At 42.6% G+C, this 21,661-nt stretch overlaps 1 protein-coding gene across 1 annotated transcript in view; it reads right to left on the reverse strand.

Annotated features, from left to right (window-relative positions):
- LOC124866387 (E3 ubiquitin-protein ligase RNF19A-like) overlaps positions 1-20,393 on the reverse strand; it is a 29,004-nt gene extending 8,611 nt beyond the window's left edge. Inside the window, exons 1-5 of the mRNA XM_047362142.1 lie at positions 20,349-20,393; positions 20,073-20,154; positions 10,597-11,588; positions 3,901-4,109; positions 3,474-3,618 (exon numbers count right to left, since the gene is read on the reverse strand). Coding sequence (XP_047218098.1) covers positions 3,474-3,618; positions 3,901-4,109; positions 10,597-11,300 — 1,058 coding nt within the window. The 5' untranslated portion in view covers positions 11,301-11,588; positions 20,073-20,154; positions 20,349-20,393. The remainder of the gene's footprint in view (positions 1-3,473; positions 3,619-3,900; positions 4,110-10,596; positions 11,589-20,072; positions 20,155-20,348) is intronic.
- Positions 20,394-21,661: the final 1,268 nt, after the last annotated feature.

A 21,661-nucleotide genomic window follows, 5' to 3' on the forward strand; every position in this document is an offset into this window, starting at 1 on the left:
TATACTGGTCCTTCTCAAAAAATTAGCATATTGTGATAAAGTTCATTATTTTCCATAATGTCATGATGAAAATTTAACATTCATATATTTTAGATTCATTGCACACTAACTGAAATATTTCAGGTCTTTTATTGTCTTAATATGGATGATTTTGGCATACAGCTCATGAAAACCCAAAATTCCTATCTCACAAAATTAGCATATCATTAAAAGGGTCTCTAAACGAGCTATGAACCTAATCATCTGAATCAACGAGTTAACTCTAAACACCTGCAAAAGATTCCTGAGGCCTTTAAAACTCCCAGCCTGGTTCATCACTCAAAACCCCAATCATGGGTAAGACTGCCGACCTGACTGCTGTCCAGAAGGCCACTATTGACACCCTCAAGCAAGAGGGTAAGACACAGAAAGAAATTTCTGAACGAATAGGCTGTTCCCAGAGTGCTGTATCAAGGCACCTCAGTGGGAAGTCTGTGGGAAGGAAAAAGTGTGGCAGAAAACTCTGCACAACGAGAAGAGGTGACCGGACCCTGAGGAAGATTGTTGAGAAGGTCCGATTCCAGACCTTGGGGGACGTGCGGAAGTAGTGGACTGAGTCTGGAGTAGAAACACCCAGAGCCACCGTGCACAGGCGTGTGCAGGAAATGGGCTACAGGTGCCGCATTCCCCAGGTCAAGCCACTTTTGAACCAGAAACAGCGGCAGAAGCGCCTGACCTGGGCTACAGAGAAGCAGCACTGGACTGTTGCTCAGTGGTCCAAAGTACTTTTTTCAGATGAAAGCAAATTCTGCATGTCATTCGGAAATCAAGGTGCCAGAGTCTGGAGGAAGACTGGGTAGAAGGAAATGCCAAAATGCCAGAAGTCCAGTGTCAAGTACCCACAGTCAGTGATGGTCTGGGGTGCCGTGTCAGCTGCTGGTGTTGGTCCACTGTGTTTTATCAAGGGCAGGGTCAATGCAGCTAGCTATCAGGAGATTTTGGAGCACTTCATGCTTCCATCTGCTGAAAAGCTTTATGGAGATGAAGATTTCATTTTTCAGCACGACCTGGCACCTGCTCACAGTGCCAAAACCACTGGTAAATGGTTTACTGACCATGGTATCACTGTGCTCAATTGGCCTGCCAACTCTCCTGACCTGAACCCCATAGAGAATCTGTGGGATATTGTGAAGAGAACGTTGAGAGACTCAAGACCCAACACTCTGGATGAGCTAAAGGCCGCTATCGAAGCATCCTGGGCCTCCATAAGACCTCAGCAGTGCCACAGGCTGATTGCCTCCATGCCACGCCGCATTGAAGCAGTCATTTCTGCAAAAGGAATCCCGACCAAGTATTGAGTGCATAACTGTACATGATTATTTGAAGGTTGACGTTTTTTGTATTAAAAACACTTTTCTTTTATTGGTCGGATGAAATATGCTAATTTTGTGAGATAGGAATTTTGAGTTTTCATGAGCTGTATGCCAAAATCATCCGTATTAAGACAATAAAAGACCTGAAATATTTCAGTTAGTGTGCAATGAATCTAAAATATATGAATGTTACATTTTCATCATGACATTATGGAAAATAATTAACTTTATCACAATATGCTAATATTTTGAGAAGGACCTGTACAGAGAGGCAAAGTACAAGTTTGGCAAGGCAGTGAAAGAGGCCAAACGACTGTACTCTGAGAAGCTCCAAAACCAGTTCTCAGCCAACGACTCTGCGTTTGTCTGGAAAGGGCTCAAGCAAATCACCAACTACAAGCCGAAAGCCCCCCCACTCCATCAACGACCGACGCCTCGCCAACAACCTGAACGAGTTCTACTGCCGCTTTGAAAGACAAAGGGACAGTCCTGTAACCATCCCCCACGACGCCCCCCAAAAGCTGCAGCCACAATCCACCACCCCCACCTCTCCAACCTCAAGAGGGGCCTTGGCACCTCCAACCCCCACCCTGAAGTTCCCCCCCACCAGCCCCCTACCCACGCCGAGGACGGCTCTTTCCATCCAGGAGAGGGACGTAAACAAACTCTTCAGGAGACAGAACCCCCGGAAAGCTGCTGGTCCGGATTCTGTCTCACCAGCCAGCCTGAAGCACTGCGCTGATCAGCTGTCTCCAGTCTTCACAGACATTTTTAACACCTCACTGGAGACATGTCATGTGCCAGCCTGCTTCAAGTCCTCCACCATCGTCCCTGTTCCCAAGAAGCCAAGGACCACAGGGCTTAATGACTTCAGACCTGTCGCCCTGACCTCTGTGGTGATGAAGTCCTTTGAGCGCCTTGTGCTCTCACACCTAAAAGACATCACCGACCCCCTCCTGGACCCCCTGCAGTTTGCCTACAGAGCCAACAGGCCTGTAGATGATGCAGTCAACCTAGCCCTTCACTTCATCCTCCGGCACCTGGACTCCACAGGAACCTATGCCAGGATCCTGTTTGTGGATTTCAGCTCTGCCTTCAACACCATCGTCCCGGTTCTGCTACAGGAGAAGCTCTCCCAGCTGAGTGTGCCCGACTCCACCTGCAGGTGGATCACTGACTTCCTGTCTGACAGGAAGCAGCGCGTGAGGCTGGGGAAGCACATCTCTGACTCCCTCTAAAGACAGTGGAGATGGTTGTGGACTTCAGGCAGAACCCAGCCCCACCTGCCCCCATCACCCTCTGTGACTCCACAATTGACACTGTGGAATCTTTCCGCTTCCTGGGAACCATCATCTCCCAGGATCTCAAGTGGGAGCCAAACATCAGCTCCCTCATCAAGAAAGCCCAGCAGAGGATGTTCTTCCTGCGGCAGCTGAAGAAATTCAACCTGCCAAAGACTATGATGGTGCACTTCTACACAGCCATCATTGAGTCCATCCTCACCTCCTCCATCACCATCTGGTACGCCGCTGCTACAGCCAAGGATAAGGGCAGGCTGCAGCGTGTCATTCGGTCTGCTGAGAAGGTGATTGGCTGCAGTCTACTGTCGCTCCAGGAACTGTACACCTCCAGGACCCTGAAGCGGGCAGGGAAGATTCTGGCTGATCCCTCCCACCCCGGTCACAGACTCTTTGAGACTCTCCCCTCTGGCAGGAGGCTGCGGTCCATCCGGACCAAAACCTCACGCCACAAGAACAGTTTTTTCCCATCTGCCACCAGCCTGGTTAACAAAGCCCGGAAACCACACTGACACTCTCAGTATACTTTTTAATTTGTACTGTATTGCACTGACTACGCCAAAACAAATTCCTTGTATGTCCAAAAACGTACTTGGCAATAAAGCTTTTCTGATTCTGATTAAACAGATCATGCAGCTTTCGTTAATACTGTATGGTATTTTTATTCAAAGTTCTCCTAACTAATAATCTCATACCAGCCCTTGTCTATTTTAAAGCACTACAATTTAAGTGTATTAAACATACCCACATCTTACTGCAGAAACGGCCATCATGTGTTGCTGTGCAAGTATTTACTGTACTGGACTTGGCCCGAAATTCTTACCTCAAGTAGTGCAAGTCTGAGATCTCCTTCATGCAGAGCCAGCAGAACTCACAGCCACAGACAGCACAGGTCATGTGGTTACAGCTCCCATCATTCATTTTGATGATGTAAGCAGCGCAGCGAGGACATGGTTTGATGTCGTCAGCTGCAACAAACAGAACATGATATATAGAGGGGAAAATTAGAGATAGCGCACTGAACAAATATAAGTACATGACTGACAAGCCTTTCATTTTAGGACCATTGGACAGCTGCCATTACATTCCAACACAACACTGGTAATCTGCTATGCTCCTCTGAGCTCCCAATATATAAAATGTATATGTATTTCACTTTGCAAATAGAGTTACTGAAACCAATGAACTTTTCGAAAACATTCTAATTTACTCAATATGACTGTATTTTTCTAATTCGTTGAACGGCCCACCTGGAGCTCCGCTCTCCTGGCTGTAACTGAGGGAGGACGAGCGCACGGTTCTCAGACGGAGACTCTGGGCTCTCTGCTGCCGTGCTGCGTCACAGGTCTGGTTGGGATGCCACAGCTGCTTGCAGTGGTAACAGAACTCGGTGCCGCAGCCATCCCTGCCACATGTGATCTTTGGACAGCTGGCACACCCGAAGGCTATTACTGCATATCTGGTAAATGGCAAAAAAAAAATTGGTTCAGTACAATACATCATGGTGTCAACCGTGGAGAAAAAACAAGCCTATGCGCGTATGATGTGTATATAAAAAAAGCTGCACAATAAAATAATTACACATGTACAAAGTTACTTTTGTGGTGACATGAAGACATCTGCACCCATGTGCCTTTGTCCATGAACCATAAAAACCTGCAAACTCCATAGTTCTAGTTTGTAAGTAATGATCAATACAGAACCGTTCCCACCAGGATTCTGGCTCCAATCCACCAGAGCTGTTGAGATAAATCTCACCTTTTGCTTTATGGAAAAAAATAGAGCTAGGTATATAACATTAGATAAGTTTAGATTATTTATCTGGATACTTATTTTAGTTTATAATACATTTCAGAAGCTGCTTGTTGCAGCATGGAGAAAACTGGCTGCTAACTGGAGTCACACTACTTTGGGCTTGATATGCACTGAACAATCAACGTTAGAGGCCGGTCTTCTGGAAATTCAAAAATCTTTTTTGGATCATGAACACAGCATGAGGATCACCAGGTCATGTTAATAACACTCCTCAGTGGGGATAGTGTTACTAAGTGAAGAGGACTAAAAGCTAAACTCTGATTTGAGTAAGCAAAACATGAAGCAGATAACAGGATGGCTTAAGCTATTACAGCAAAAGTCTGTCGTTTTATCCTTTCAAGATTTCAACTTCTATCTGTTATGAAGCTGGATTTGGTAAAGATCTACATTCTCTAGAATAAACATAGAGACTGCTATAATGCTAGCCATACCAACAGCTAATAATCAGATTTAAAACGGCATGGAATAGGGCCATTTTAAAGTGGCTTAGTAGTAGAGCAGGTGCCCCATATACAGAGGCTATTAATCTTTGACCTCAGAATGTTTGCTGCCATCTTCTCCCCCTCTGTCTCTGGTAGAGGTTGGGATAGCCCTAGAAAATGGGATTTAGCCTAGCCCTGATTAAATTAATGCAAAAATAACTATCAAGTCATGTTTCAGGGGTTAAATACCATACTGAAGGTCTGTGTAGCAGCAGGATCCTCTGGGACTGACCTCCGGGTTAATGTTTAATCACAGAGCGACTGAGGGCCTGGGAGACTTCCTCCCCTCTGGATCAATTTACACTACTAAGATCACTATCTACAGAGCAGAGAGAGGGGACTTCGGTCAGGAAACAGCCATGTACACAGTGCTATATCACCACACAGAGTACTATGCGGACCAAACACTGCGGCCCAGGGGGCATTTGTGGCTCTTTCAATTCGCTTGCGTGGCCCCTGACCACAGTTAAAGTCTGCAATACAAATATGGCTCTCCAGCAAATAGAGCTGAAACAGATGGAAACTTATTATTTTTGTAGGACAAGATTTTTAGTGACCAATTTATTAATGGAAATTGTTAAGTAAAACACAAAGTATTTTATTACTTTTCTTTTTAGACTGGTTTTGCTTTAATTTCATTAACATAATTAGCAGTGTTTCTCAGTGTTCAGTATGTACCTGACTCTGTGAAGTGCCTTGAGACATGTGTTGTGAATTGGCGCTTTATAAATAAACTGAATTGAATTGAAATAGGGGGGTGGGGGGTTGCACGAAGCTTGGAGGTCTGTAGCGATTGACTCTCCTGAAGCTCGGTGACCTCAGTGCACTATGCATGTCAGTTTACATTGCCTACAACTTGGTGGCTGAGTTGCCATCATTCCCAATAGCTTCCACTTCTTTATAATACCTCTGATATTTCTGAGCCAGGTAATTTCATGACTGGACTTGTGGCACGGGTGGCATCCTTTCACAGCACCACTGAAATTCACTGAGCTCCTGAGAGCGAACCCTTCTTTCACAAATGTTTGTAGAAACAGAATCTGCATGCCTAGATGCTTGATTTACACACCTGTGGCCATGGAAGTAATTGGAAGACCTGATTTTAAATTATTTAGATGGGTGAGAGAATACGTTTGGCAATATAGTGTATTTTTCTCGCCATCTCTATCCATGTTACATATACGTATTTACATATGTACAAAGATCAGTCTTTTACAGACAGGGGGAGTATTACTCCTCTGACAGCCAAGCTGGGTCAAAACCTGTCCCCCAGTGATGCGTTCATTTTTGCTGCTTGTATGGAACGGGTCCTAAAGCACTTAGGCTATTTTCTATTGTTGGATATGGATTAGGAGAGTTATGGCTGCTCCCTGCAGGAGAGTGAGTGCTGCTAGCCTCACAGCTCTGGAGGTGGTATAAAAACGCAGATATTTTGCAGATGGTTGTGGCATAGTTTCCACTGCGGTCTGAGTCTACCAGGTCTACTAGGGAAAGTGTGTGTGTTCATCTGTGTTGCATATGTCTGAGGGTCGGGGTTGAACTCCACCGCGAATGATACAGAGAGCGCAACATTGTAGAGGCAGAAATGACAGTGTTGTGAAAACAACATCAGTAGATCATTTAGTTTGTTTCATAAAAGGACAATGTATAGACCTGTTTTATATAGGAAGGGTAACCTTAAATGACTTCTGTTGTGATGTATGTTATTTAGAAACTACATTATATATATATCTCTCAACTTGACTGTCTGAGGGTGCAGGGCGTCCCTCCAATATAACGACAGAGGAAACAGTTAGCCTACAAACACACAGCGACATGTTTTACTCAAAAACAGACTTATGCTCCTATTCCACTGGCTTAATTTGGCCCTACTCGACTCCACTCGGCTCACTTTGTTTGCAAGCAATTCCATTAGTTTTTCCCGTACCGGTACCTACTTTTTTGGTCCCTGCTCCTGAGCAGGTCCGACTAGGGCTGAGTAGAGACTACATGGGACGTGACCAGACGGCTGTTCACTGATTGGCCATGGGAGGAGGAGAACTGAGAAGGTTTCCGTTGAGACAGTGCAGGGAAAGTTAATAATACTTGAGAGCAACTACAATAATATTAAGGACCATAGTGGCCAGAGTGGGTCATACATGTAATTTTACCATTTATAGATCATAAACCATGCCTGAAGGCTGACAGTAAAGGAAAAGGACAAATCAGCTTTCTGAATCACACGCAGGCAGAGTGCTGTATGTAATAACATCCTAAACCAGCTGCTCACACATAAAATCAGCTGTTCAGAGGCACAAACATTTGCCCCAAAACACACCATGAAACAACGTGTTTGGTTCGGACATTTATTGACGGTCCTTAGGCGAAAGGAACCAGCGTCTGCAGGAGGAGGGAGCAGGCAGAGAGCCGCTGCCCGTAATCAGACTGCCTGCGTCCGACCAAACGGGAGGACGAACCCACTGAATCTGCAGAGCACGAATATGCAATATCCAACCTAAAACTAACTTCAAATGTCATAAGTCCACGGTTTTACGCTTTTAAGTCCTTGTCCTCATTGTTGCCATGGATAAGACAAAAACTTCCTCATAAAGCCCAAAATTGTAACTTCTTCAGGCAAACTTTGGAGCTTCACCATCCAGACAGCAGCGTCTCTCCTCTCCGCTTCTCCTGCCACACCTCCCTCTCATCAGAACCCGTGAGCCTTATTTAATAAGTTCTGGCTGGGCTGTGGTCCAGATAATTATCCTAGTGGATCATTTTAGACATAAAAAACTTAAATAAGACATTCTTGCATATATATTAATACAAACATTATTAGTATTTAGCTAATTTATGTTTTTGTTTTCTATTTATTTATTATCATTTCACGCAGATTACTTTAATGTGAAAATGTAAGAGTAACATTAATAGCAGCACAGCTCTACACTCATGGCTGGGGGCGGGGCTTCAGCCACCATAGCTTCAGCCATCGGCGGGTCAGTGGAAACACAACAGTTACCGTACCGAGTAGATCGAAACCGAGTGGAGTGGAGCCGCACCGGCTAAAATGAGCCAGTGGAAAAGGGGCATATAGCATACCAATTCACTGACCTGGACTAAATATAGCAAGTGTTTTCTATAAAAACCATCTGACATAATATTCACATTTATGTTCGTTTCCCTATTTTATTATTTTTTAGATAAAAAAAAATATGATGTTCTCCAGTCCCAGCAAAGCAAAACAGATGATCTGAAACAAAAGTCAACTATTGTTTTATGCCATAGCTACTTCCAGTTTTTTTTTTTTTTTTTTTATGAAACCACAATAAAAGTATATGTTATACAGTCTTCAGCTGACCAGCGTTTGAATGTTACTGTGGCAGCAGAATAAAGCACCAAAACACATGGGGTACTTCTAGAAATTCAGAGGGGATTTTATTCCTCCCCAAACAGCCACATAACCTCAAACTGGAAAAAAAAGAGAAACTAACTGTGACAGAGAAAGATTTGAAAAAGCAAAGAGAAAACGAAAACCACTTTACATTATTTGAAAGCTACCTTAGCAAGAAAAAAAATCCTTTTCCAAAATAAGGCATTGTATTACCATGGAACATTGTGTACTATGACCCTCCTGCTTTCTGTTTTGCTCAAGAATGACAGAAAGCGACCTGATATATAACAAAATAAACGAAAGATGGTCTTTAAAATATAAACGTATGCCAGACGAAGATCTAAGTATAGAAAATTAGACCTAACTAGTTGTAGGTCAGGTAGTCCTGTTTCAATGTGTTACAAGTCAGGACTATAAAATGTGAACAGTCCCCTCAGGCCATCTTCAAAGGTGGTCTGGAACACTTGGATGTAGGGCTGAAACGATTCCTGGAATGATTCGAGAACCTTGATTACTAAAATTGCTTAAAGGCCAATTGTGTGTTTATGTTACTTTATGCACTTTTTTGTTTGCAACAGTTTTCACTACAAAGAAAAAAATTTGGCTACGGGGGAGTAAATTTTCACAAAGAAACTTTCTACATCAATTTGACATATTTAGAAGAAAAAATATGGATATTCCCTGATGTCTAAAAGTCATCCATTTGCAAGAAAAACTTATAATTTTCCATGATTAAAAGGCAATAGTTTACAATATTAAAACTAGGAAATTCTGTCATTATAAAGTCAGAGATGTGTAAGAAAAACCCCCTAAAATGTATCTGAGATTTTACTGAGATAAAGTCAAACATCGATGTGCAAGGCCTGATGCAGCCATGTTGCAGCTTGTTCGTCACTGTCTGAAGCGTGTATTCTGCAGACTGACGCAACACCTTTCACCGTTCACATCTGGTGGCCTGTGGCTCCCAGGGAAGTGTCGTGGGCTGCAGGCGCTATGCTGCGCTTTGGTAGGCATCCCTTCTCAGGGGCTAGCTCACCAGGTGGGATGGTAATCTGCCCTGTCTACCGTAGTCCTTCTAAATTTCAGCTGCCGCGGTGGGCCAGTGCATGCCCAGCTTGTATGGGCCCTGTGAGGGTCTCCCCTGCTTGGTGCTGGGTGGTCTTGCTGCTAGGGGTTGGTACGGGCCCTCGTTTGCCTGGGGGTTTTGCTCCTGCGCTTCCCTAAGGACCTACCTCTGTGCAGGACGTATGGCTGCCCTGGGGTCATGCCTTGTGTCCGTCCACCTGTTCTTGATGCTCTTGGGTGCTGTTTGTTGCAGGCCTTCTAATGTTCTAGTCACTCTAACAACTGTGCATCTCCAGGTGACAAACGTACTCACATACACCCACTCCACATAAAAACACTTACTTCTACACATACGCTCACCCACCCGTACATGCACAGTCCGGCGGACACAAATAATCCAAATGGTTGAAGGTCATACAAACACAGGTTACTGTTACATCTATGTGGCCTGCCGATCCAGTCTTGATTTACTAGTCAATCCCACAATTGGGATTCCATCTGGAGTTGTCCTTTTAAGTAGCGCAAATCTGGCCTGTAGGCAACTAGCTTCTCTATGGCTGAAACGCCAAGACAGGACACATGAAGAAAAACAGAAAACTCACAAGAATGTGGAATATTATAGGAAAATCTATGTCTCATCAGCTGACATAATTCTGAGGAAGAAACATGTTTTAGTGCATCTTCAATGTGAGAACTTACAAAAACTGTGTTTGACAGGAATTAGATTTTTCACACTTCTGCTGTTGTTGCAGCTGATGCTTCAGTCTCTTCCTAAAGTATTAAAATATACAGTGACTGTAAAGAAGCCCATATACTTACAGAGTGTCCAGACCTCTGTTTGTCGGCTTTTGCATCAAGTACTTCAAAATTTTGACATTAACACATTTTTATTAGGGCTGTCGATCGAGAATGATCGACAGCCCTAATGCTGATAACATTTGATACTAGATGCCACTTTGTGCTTTTCGTCCTACATTCACCTTCCACCTGTTTATGTTTTAAGCACATATGGGATTGGTCACTTTGCTATTCAGCTGCATTACATGAAATTACATGTCACAGAATGTTACCACAAAGTAGAAGTAACTGGTGCAAAACACAAGACTAATGTTCCTACAGATATTTATACAAACTTCTCATATCATGTTCTATAAGTCAATCTTCAAATGAAGAAATGTTGTTTCATGTGCCATGCATTTAGTTCCGCTGCTTACCCACAGTCTGGCGCAGGGCACCAACGGCAGTCCGGATCAGCGACCAACCACCTCCTCAGCATGAACTCTTCATATTTCTCCATTAGCATGCGATCCCCCAGGATCATGCGGATATCATGTGGGTTGAAGCGCTCGGAGCACTCGGGGCAGCTTATATTGACACGTGACTCTGAGATCTCAATGCGCAGATACTGGCGCAGGCAGTCGATGCAGGAGCGGTGGTGACAGGTCATAATGTCGGGGAAACTCTCCCTAGAGAGGCGTAGAAGGCACAGTGGGCACTCCAGTAACTCTGCCCCCACTCTTACCCCTATTTTAGAGGAGGAGGAAGTAGAAGAAGAAGGCCCTGAGGCAGATGAGAAGGAGGCAGCAGCAGCAAGGGCAGCTCCTGTCCCAGCCACAGAGAGGAAGGCAGAGTTCTTGTCATTACACATTTCCGAGTGAATGCTCTCAATGCTGGCAATACCATCCACTCCTGCTAGGCCTCCTGATCCAGGGTGCTGGAGTTCCCTGGACCTCTGGTGTCCTGATTTACTATCCCGGCCTCTTCTTCGAAAAAGAGAAGCCAGGGAGAGTCGCCTCTTCTTAGGAGCCTTCTTCACAGATGGCAGGGAAATGGAAGAAGCAGTGGACTGTAGGTCCCGATCAGAACCCATGACAACACCACATCCACTGCCCAGCTGCTGGTGCTTCTGTAAGCTCATCTCTCCTGGAGGAGGAGAGGGGTGTGCCAGGGGGGAGCCAGAGCTAGGCAGCCTGTCTCGTACGTGAGCAGAGAGGTGCGGGAGTTGGAGGGGGCTGGGAGAAGGGGTAAGGTGGTGGATGGGAGAGGGGGCAGGGGAAGGGGGGACGGGGTGGGGGGACAGGGCTCCGGAGGGCCCGTCTGTGTTCAGGACATGGTGGCTTCTCCTGATCAGCCTCGTCGTCACATCTAGCAGCCGGATTTTGGCGAAGGGGTGGGGGTCACAAGAGTGAAAAAGATGCAACAGAACCTGTTGAGATGACAAGAAAGAATAATGTTATTTATGGTTGCAATAAAAATCATACCAACTATTTTCTTCATATACAAAGGCATTCTTAAATTAATAAGGTACAAGTTGCAACACAAATTCTTTTCATTTATTGCCTAACAGTAACAGTAATTTCCATGTTTTACTCCACCTTCGCAGCTCCATCTTAAAGCTTCACAATGATTGAATCTGCTTTGACAAGGAGCTTTCTAGGAGTTTTAGGTGAAGTTGTATGATTTTTTAATAATTTCTTTGTGTGTTACTGCTGCAAATAAGTATTTGAACACCCGTGAAAATCAATCTTAATATTTGATACAGTAGCGTTTGTTTCCAATTAGAGAGCTGAAACGTTTCCTGTCGTTTTTCACCAGGTTTGCACAAACTGCAGCAGGGATTTTGGCCCATTCCTCCACACAGATCTTCTCCAGATCAACCTGGATTCTGGACTGTCAATGAGGAACAGCTCCCTCCAAAGATTTTCTATAGGGCACTGGGAGAGGCCACACCAAATAAAAGGTTTCACTTTATGACGAGGACTGCTTTGTCTAGCAACCAGTCAATATTAGGTCATTAATTAAATGTGCACAAACGTACTAAAACTATTATATTTACACAAAAAAGAACTGAGGCTGACCCCATTTTACCTCTCTTTTAAAATAGCCAAAGAGCAGTTTACTAGTCCGTCTGTTGCAAGTAAGTACAAACATCAAACACACAACAGATCCTGTCCTCCAGTCAGTTCACAGTGGAGCCAACTGGCTCTGCAACGATAAAATGCAACCCTGAAGCTCCATAAAGCACTGGTAAATGATTTGTTCAGAGCTAGTTTTGCAACACTGGAAACATTGGGCAACACAGAAATCCCACCTTTGACAAAGTTGAAGCTTGAAGTTAAGTATCAATTTGAACTGTGCTAGATGTTCTCAAGAAACGAGGCTTGGTCTCTGCAGGCTGGATAAGACAGCTTCTCACTTTCCTGCGTGACAGCAATTACTTCTGTTATCTTAATGTCTTAAGCATGCGTCTCTGTGTCGGGTCGGTCTCCTTCAGAGCCAATCTAATGACACCACGATTTACCACCACAATTTTACAGCCAACATAAAATGAAGTGTAAACTACAACAACTAACAGCTGCAGAAGCAAGAGACAGAAGCCCAATTAAAACATTTTCTAAGATGGGTTAGAACTTTTGTTTGGGTTAATTTTTTTAAATAAATGTAATTAATTAGTAATGTTTATTTAAAAATGTATTTGAGTTTGTTTTGAAACAGATACCGTCTTAGAAACTGGTATGAATTTAATAGTGTCGTGATAATTCTGAAAACTGTTCAATATTGTGAATATTGTGGTCGAGACAATCTTTGACAACCAAAACAAAGCTAAGTAAATGTTTACAGAATGTAAAACTTTCCAAAATAAAATAAGTTCAATCTTACATCATGAAACAAGGCGTAAACATTTTAAATAAAAAACCCTTGAAGAGCATTGACCAACTATTACTCCAATCTCGTTTTCACATCTGTTATGCTTTGTGTTTCTTGGACTGGGAGGTGGAGGAAGAATGTCATTTATTTTAGAAGAGTGCTGCTGCTGAGGTCCAGTTTTTGTTCTGGTTGTTCATCCTAAATATATGTGCAAGTGCCTGTACTGTAATATAACAGTATATAAGAACCTTAAACAGAGAGTTGCAGAAACACAGGCAATCGTAAGACGCCTGACACACACTTTTAGTCTTATTATACCTGTGCACACTGTAGAAACTGTGCTGAAAATGGAGTAAAGATATCCCTCACAACCCTGTCAGTCTACACAACACGTAAAGATCTAAAGCAGACCTCAGCATGGTGACTGGTGCTGCAAGTAAACCACTGAAACTAGCACACGTACACACTCTCAAAAACAAGCTATATATTCTATCCAAAATCTCTCCTCTCAACTACAACCAACACAATTCAAAACCAGAATCTCCTCCCTGTTTTATAACTGATGCCTCTTACTTTAGGTACTTTAAGAGCTGAAAATGGGAAATACTCTTCCAGTAAGATGGGCTGGCCTCTGCACACTCCTTTTAATCTAGAAGGAGGTGTGATACATAAACGGGATGTTACAACCTTTTTTTTTTGGCGACACTAGAGGCCTTTATTTTTGACTTTTTCCGACAGTAGGCAGACAGGATATAGGGGGAGAGAGAAAGGGAGACATTCAGCAAAGGTCTTCGGGTCCGGGACTCGAACCCTGGACGGCTGCTGCAAGGAGTGTAGCCTACATATGTCGCACTTAACCCCTACACAGGGCATCGCAAACATTTAAGCAAGATTATGAAGTCTTTACTCTAAATGGGAAAACAAAAACAGGGTCTTTTAGTTCTGCCAAGGATATCATTAAAATGTATTTTCTCACAAATCCAGTATTATGTATCATTTCTTTTCATGAGCTGGACATACTGTTGGACCCCTAACCATTAGCATCTCATACTAGCCCATGCCTGGTGCACTCCATGTCAAAAACGGCACTGAGCTTTACTCTGAACAATGCTGATCATCCAGCAGATTGAGACCATCACCTTAAGTAAAAACAGAGTTTTTGAGAGGTGTTCCTCTTTGATGTCTGCTGTAGTGTCTACGACTGGACTCCATTTGAATGTTTCGCAGCAAGACATTGCATAAAGCAAGAGCCAACCACTTCAAAACAGTACAGGGATAAAGTACAAATATAAACCAAGCCCAGATGAATTACAACCAGGAGTTTGGTTTCATGTTTTAAGCTTACCTGTGCCCTGTTTAGTTTGCAAGCACCAGTTGAGTTATTACTTACGATGGGCATTCATCGTTGTTTGAAGGATACTTATCCAAAATAGCGACTACCATACAAACATACTAAAGTCCTTTAGGCTTAGTCAGTCTGACAAAGTGTTGTTCAGAAGTGTGTGACTTCCACAGCTTAAAAGAAGCTTCATCAGATTCGTCTATTTCTTTTACAGGGTTCAATTGGTTTGATTTTCAAGAAGTGACAAGGACAAGTGCTAATGAAGGTCTTGGAATGAAACACAAACAAATGTAAACAACTGAGCAAATGAACTCTTCCAATGAGTATCATTCCGACTGCATTCCTGTCCTGCTCGTCTCCTGTGTAATGTTGCCTTTATGCACATTCCTGAGCTTCTGTCAAGCTGGGAACAGTCGATACATAGGCGAGGTGGCTAATGCATTACACTCAGACAGAGCAACATTCTGGCAACCAAACTGAACTGCTACTACTAACTGATGTGGATTAAGATCATACACAGAAGCTCCTGCTGCACCACAACGTGCAGGAAGCCAACACACTGCACAACATCCCTGCATGAAACAAAGAATTAAAAGAGTACAAATAACCAAAACATCAGTACAAACAGCGAAGGCATTGTTAACGTACAAAGACAGGCGAAGCAGGCCGACAAGGGAAAGGAAAGTTTCCAACACCAACAAAGCCTGTATAGTCCCCAGCTGCCGCCCCTCCTCTCAGACTTCCCCTCATTTCTCCATTCCTCCTCTTAAAAGGTGGCGTGGGCAGCAATGAGGTAAGCATCATGGTATTTCTGCTCAGCTAAGAGAGCTGAGACCTCAGGAAGAGGGTGTGAAACAATGACATGAACGGGTAAATTGCAAGAATTTGCCGCATTTATCTCAGTTGAACAAGAATCTCCATTACCGATCAGTAAAAAATGCCTTGATCTGGGCTCAGATCTCATGTTTAGCAATGGACCAGGACATCCCCACCATGTGCTTGAAAGGACCAACCTAGGGTGCTGTGACTATTCAACTTAATCAATGGCAACAAGTGTAATAATCTGCCAAATAGTCAAACTATATTAATCTGTGTCTAAGGTTTGAGAGTCTGTTCAGCTCTCGTCTTAACAGATAATATAGATTATATTTTATTTTATATGTTATATTTATTGCATCATCACATAAAATGAAGCGGACACACTGATAATTTTTTATTGGTTTAGCATCTCTTTGAGTCCTTGCTTCTCTGCAGCAGGAGAGTCAAGAAACTGCTGGGCAAGCAGCACATTATGTTTTTAATCAATACCAAATTCATCCAGTGTGCAATGAAGCTAAACCGTGACATTGGGAAAACTTCTTAAGTCTACATTTCTGTAGTAAAGTCAAAAACATACCCTGCAGGCGACGGTAACTTGTTTTTATTCAGCTCTGGAGTGGACCACAAATTTGGGATCGGAACATCTCTACTTACAACTGTGCTGGATTTTGTGGAAACTTAACTAACCTCTTTAGTGATGTCCTAAATGTAGTCTGTAGTCAGAACTACTTGTGCGGCTGCAGGGCAGGCAAATAAAAACTAAGCATGTGTGGGCACTCAGAGCCACAAAGATGCAACATTCTCCAATACAATGGGCTGTACAATTATAAAGGAATCATCCATTTGAAATAACTGCAAACATCCTCAACCACTAGGATGACACACCATGACAACTGAAAGAAGAGTCAAGCTACACTGCACCCAAAAATAAAATATATAAATATATAGTTCTCATAACCTAACAGTGGACCAATGTCCAATACAACATACCAGATACATCCACACGGATCCTTACACCAAACCCCATAGAGCATATGAAACAGATTGATGGGATAGCTTGATCTGAATTAAAACCATTGAGAGATGCACAAAGCCTGGGGTCTTATTTATAAAACATTGCGTAGGAATCTATACTTAAAGTGTAGGAATGCCCAAAATCCAAAAATGGCATACACCAAAGAAAATCCAGATTTATACAGCCATGCGCACGCACACCAGCAAGTAATTTGCCTTTATAAACCACAGCTGCACCTCAGCATTTTCGTTCTGCTTCATGTTCTGCCTTCTACATACAACGATTAATGGTCAATGCAAAGCACCTCATGAATGTCAATGTGTATTTAAATGAGCCGGCTGATCAATGTTATTTCATGGTTAACGATGGCAACCATGGAGAAAAGAGCATATAAACGCAATTTCACAGAGGCAGAAATCCAGGTGTTGGTGAGAGAGACGGAGAGTAGAGAACATATCATGTTTGGTAGCTCCACTAGTGGAGCGACTAGCAAAAGGAAGTATTGCGAGTGTCACCACGGCAATGTTTACAGCAGTCAGGGTGAGGAATGTGATGGTGAGAAAACTTGAAATGAAATGTGCAGACTTTAAGATTTAAGTTGGATTATAGGACTTTTTTATTATTTGAAAGGTCCTTATGCATAGTTATGGCTCACTAGCGGCAGCATAAATAACACCGCGGCTTTGAATGTGTATGATAAAGTAGATCTATGAATAAAGTTTGATATGGAGTGAAACTGAATGTCTGAGAGGAATCATGATGTAGCGTGGCTTCAATTCCCCACCGGACCCTCTGTGTCGCCAGTTTCCCCCTTCTCCAAAACCAGCGTGCGTATGGGTCAGAGTTTACGTGAGGGACCACACATTCTCCAGTCAAGTTTGTTGTTGGTTTTTTTATAGATCACAAACTTTGCATGGAAAATGACGTACACCAGTTTCAGGCCACGCTATGTGTGTACGCCACGTTTATAAATGAGACCTCTGGTGAGTAGTCAGTTGGGCTTAAACTAAAACTTGGTTTGGAAACCTGTCGTGTCACTCAAGTTGTGAGGCCAACGGACAACTGACAGCCTGATGCAGCAGTAGAGACCCCATTTAACCATATGAGAATTACAGCCAATGTGAACCAGAAGCAACACATGAGAGTCTAGCAGTGCTAACATGCCTGGCCAAATCTGGACCTGAGACAGTTAATGACTGTTAATAAACCTTCTATAGGAAGCCTGGTTATGATTTTGAATTCCTCTAGATAGTGATGTTTGGGCATCTCCTCAAAGCTCAACTAAACTGACCACAGCTAGGTCAACTACTTCATATATTTTTCTGCCTACCTCTTGCACTGGTTATAGGAGACTATCTATCCATCCGTCTATCTACAAATAAACCAAATTGAATATTACAGCGGACAGCAAAAACTGATATCCAGTTTAGTGGTGTATGAAGCAAGAACGAAGCAACATAAGTAGACTTTATTAACCAAGCTTCAGTCAAACATAAATAGCAAATATTTAACTTGAAAAGTTTATAGTACTACTTATTACTTCAAGAGTTAAGCAATAAGGTCACCATCAGTTAAACAAATAAAATATTTCTCATGTGTCAGACCTAGGGAGGTCAAAGTCAACACCCTGGTTTAAAAACTAGTTTCTGGTGTTGCAGCTGTGTTTGCCATTGAGCAGGAAGGGGAGGTCACACAATTCCTGACACAAACACACACAAAGAACATAGGCTGGGACATGCGGAGCCAATGACCTTTACCTTATGCTTAGGTGTATGGTGTCAAAAACGACCTGCGTTCTCGCAAAGAGCCTTCAGACAGCAAAACAATTATAATAGAAGGTACTTATTCTAGTCTCGCTAATAGACTTCAAAATATCACCAGTGAATAGTCTAGAAATTTTAGTCTAGCTATTAACAGAAATAAATTACAGCAACAAATGAAAACTATATATATTTTGGACTATGTGTTAGGTTTTTGATAGAGATAAAGATGATGTTCAATGATGTATGAAGAATAGAAGATGGCTTGTTCTGAAGTAGGGGCTGTATGTCCAGTACTACTGAGGAGCAGCCGCCCAACTTACCGAGATAGCGGAGCGAGACCACACGGATGCACTTGGACCTGCATGGAGACAGCGGCTTGGCAAAAGGGCTGTTCTGATCACTGCTAAACCCTAGAAACAACACCTCTGCTTCTGCCCGTTAACATTCATTCCTTGGACAGCAGAAAAGACTGCTTCCAGCTGCAAGCATGTACAAATAGGGATGTACACCTGCAGGAAAGAGCCTTTTGTCCTTATGTGCTTTTGTTTTGTGACCATGTCCATAGCAACATCTCTAAAATCAGTTAAATGCATCACCAAGACCTCAGTTTAAATTCTGTTGTCCAGATAACAAATTGCCTGCTACATGACATCGTGATGCTGTGGAGAATGTCTGATTTAGAACAAGATATATTAATAAAGATAGCGGGGATGACCACTGATGGGCGGACTTACTGCTGACTTTTTAGGCAACTCCAGCCTCTTGGGCAAAACGAAATGCGACAGGTGCTTCTAAGTGATGTTTGGCCTTCCATGTCTGGCTCTACTTCATTGATGTCCTCTGGTCAAGAAAACTGTAATTTCATTTCATTTGTTTTTTTACATATATCAACTGATAAATGACTTATTTGCTTGGGGAAATAATTCAAAAACTAGGTATAAATATAAACCAAGATTGGAGTTTATGAACAACTGATCAATGAATCTAGACTTTGCAATTCCTTTGATTATATCAAATATTACAAAGCTCTTGATTTTATATAATGTATGAGGGTTTTATGCAGCACGCGACATTCAATTCAGTTCAGTTTTATTTATATAGCGATTAATCCAATTAATCCTAGCTATCGAACAGTGCAGTCAGATTCAGTTATTTATTCAAATTGGATAAAAAGTTTTTCTATCTAAGGAAACCCAGCAGATTGCATCCAGTCAGTGAGTTGCAGCATTCACTCCTCCCGGATGAGCATGTAGAGACAGTGGACAGTCACTGGCGTTGACTTTGCAGCAATCCCTCATACTGAGCATGCATGTAGCGACAGTGGAGAGGAAAAACTCCCTTTTAACAGGAAGAAACCTCCAGCAGAACCAGAACCAGGTTCGGTGTGAGCGGCCATCTGCCACGACCGACTGGGGGTTTGAGAGACATATTCTCTGAATTTATATAGCTGTTTTAAAAATAATACAAAAGTTGAAATTGTGGTACTCACTAGTACTTACAAATGTGAGGACACGCCTCATATTTTTGTAAATATTTTATTCCATCTTTTCATGGGACAACACTGAAGATAAGGCACTATGATCCAATAAAAAGTAGTTAGTTTACAGATTGTACAACAGTGTAAAGTTGCTGTCCCCTCAAAATAACTCGACACACAGCCATTAATGTCTGAACCGCTGGCAACAACAGTGAGCATTTACAAAAAAGTGAGGGTGTACTACTTGTATGAAATAATGTATGTCAGACCACCGAAGAAGGAAAATCTGTAGAATTAGGAGAAACATTTTAGAATGTAATAAATAACACGCCTGTCTTAAATATTTCCTGACGTAAATCCATTTGTTTACATTCACCATGCAGTTACTGTCACGGTAGCAACGTCGCAAACACCCCCCCCCCCCCCCCCCCCCCCCCCCCCCCGCATTAAGGACTTTTACCATGGCTGTTCGCAGTTTTTAAATATTTAAACCAAAAGAATCACTAATGCGGCACTTAAAATTATCCTTAGATGTCGACAATGTTAGTTAATCACTCACTAACCAGCGTCTGATATTTTTTTATTGTAGCATCAACTGTTGCTGTTTTGATTTGCATCCCACCTACCCTAAAACTTCTCAGCAACGATAGAATGCGGGCTGGGGGAGCTACATAGCTCAGTTTCGGCTGATGGAACCAATCGACTTGACTATATGTAATAATCAAATACAGACAGGCATCAGCAAACATGGTAAAGACACAAAAGTAAGTAGACATTTCTCATAAGTCACAGTTTGCCTAAGTGACGGCCATCAAGACTCCCGACAAGCTAACTAACTTCCATACACAGCGAGCGTTAGCAGCTGGCTAGCAAGCTTAGCTAAACGCGATGAGAGAACCTACCGTCTGTTGCCAGTGACACTTGTTCTGGAGACCGCAAGAAGGACTAGACGCTCTGTGTTTTAAGAACGGTGAACCTGACTTATCACTCGCCCGCTGCTGCGCCGTGAATTGCTCCTACGCTGAAGAAGGCACTTCTTTTCCTCTTTCTCCGGTCCCACCCAGCCGCCCCGTTTCGAACGACAACAGCTCCTACAAGAGCTCGCTCTGTTGTTCGCTGTTCTCGTTCTAGCTCTGGAAATTCAAATCACATCGCGAGAGTTTGTTCCATAAAGCGAATGGACTGTGAAGTCTTCAAGCATCTCAAATACATTATTTTAGAAATAATACAATACATTTCAAGTGAAAAAAAATGTTCAGCTCAAAGGCTCAGACACTGGTTAAACACCCATAAACTTTCATTTCTATAATTTCAGCCATATCCAGCTTACGTATATGGTGCAGATTTGGAGAGGAGCCAATATTAATGTTACATCCAAGAACAATTGTGGAAAAAAGGAAATCTGATTTATTTTAAAGCAGTTAATATACATAAAATGTTTACTCAGCTCAGACACAAGCAACAGAAATTATGAAATTTGGCAAATATTCAATTTTGATTAACATAACTTCAAAGCTATGAAAGTTTAGTTGCATTTGTCAGCATGTCTTTTGAGTGTACAATTTCTCTTGGGGAGCCTGGGGCCCTAAGTAGTCACAAAGTTTGTTTGCTCATACGATTATATTCAATTGAGTCAATTTATATACCTCCATTTCAATACAAATGGCATCCCAAGGCACTCTACAAGACAAACAGATCCAGTTCATATCCAGAAATATACACTACTAACAAAAAGTTAGGGATATTTGGCTTTTGGGGGAAAATTACGTCAAACATAAAAAGTTCACACTACAGTAACATTATATCATGAAAGTAGGGCATTTAGGTAGAACCTTGTAATGATGACTTTTTCATCTCAAACAAAAGCCAATAACAGTGGTGGGTATACCACAACAAAAATGTCAATGTGTCATGTACCCTTGAGCATTAATTACAGCTTCACGACATCTCATGCTGTTCACAAATCGTCTTATTGTCTCTTGAGGCTTTGCATCCCACTCTTCTTGAAGGGCGGCCCTTGGGTCAGTGAGGTTTTGGGGTACAGAGTTACAAGTCTCTACATGGCAACTTAGCTGACCCCATAGGTTTTCTATGAGATTCAAGTCTAGAGAAAGTGCAGGCCACTCCATTCGAGGTACCTCGGTCTCCAGCAGACATTCTTTAATGATGCGACCTCAATGATCTGGAGCATTGTCATCCTTGAAGATGAAATTAG

Source organism: Girardinichthys multiradiatus, chromosome 3 (genome assembly GCF_021462225.1).
Source record: "Girardinichthys multiradiatus isolate DD_20200921_A chromosome 3, DD_fGirMul_XY1, whole genome shotgun sequence".
NCBI classification, from domain to species: Eukaryota; Metazoa; Chordata; class Actinopteri; order Cyprinodontiformes; family Goodeidae; genus Girardinichthys; species Girardinichthys multiradiatus.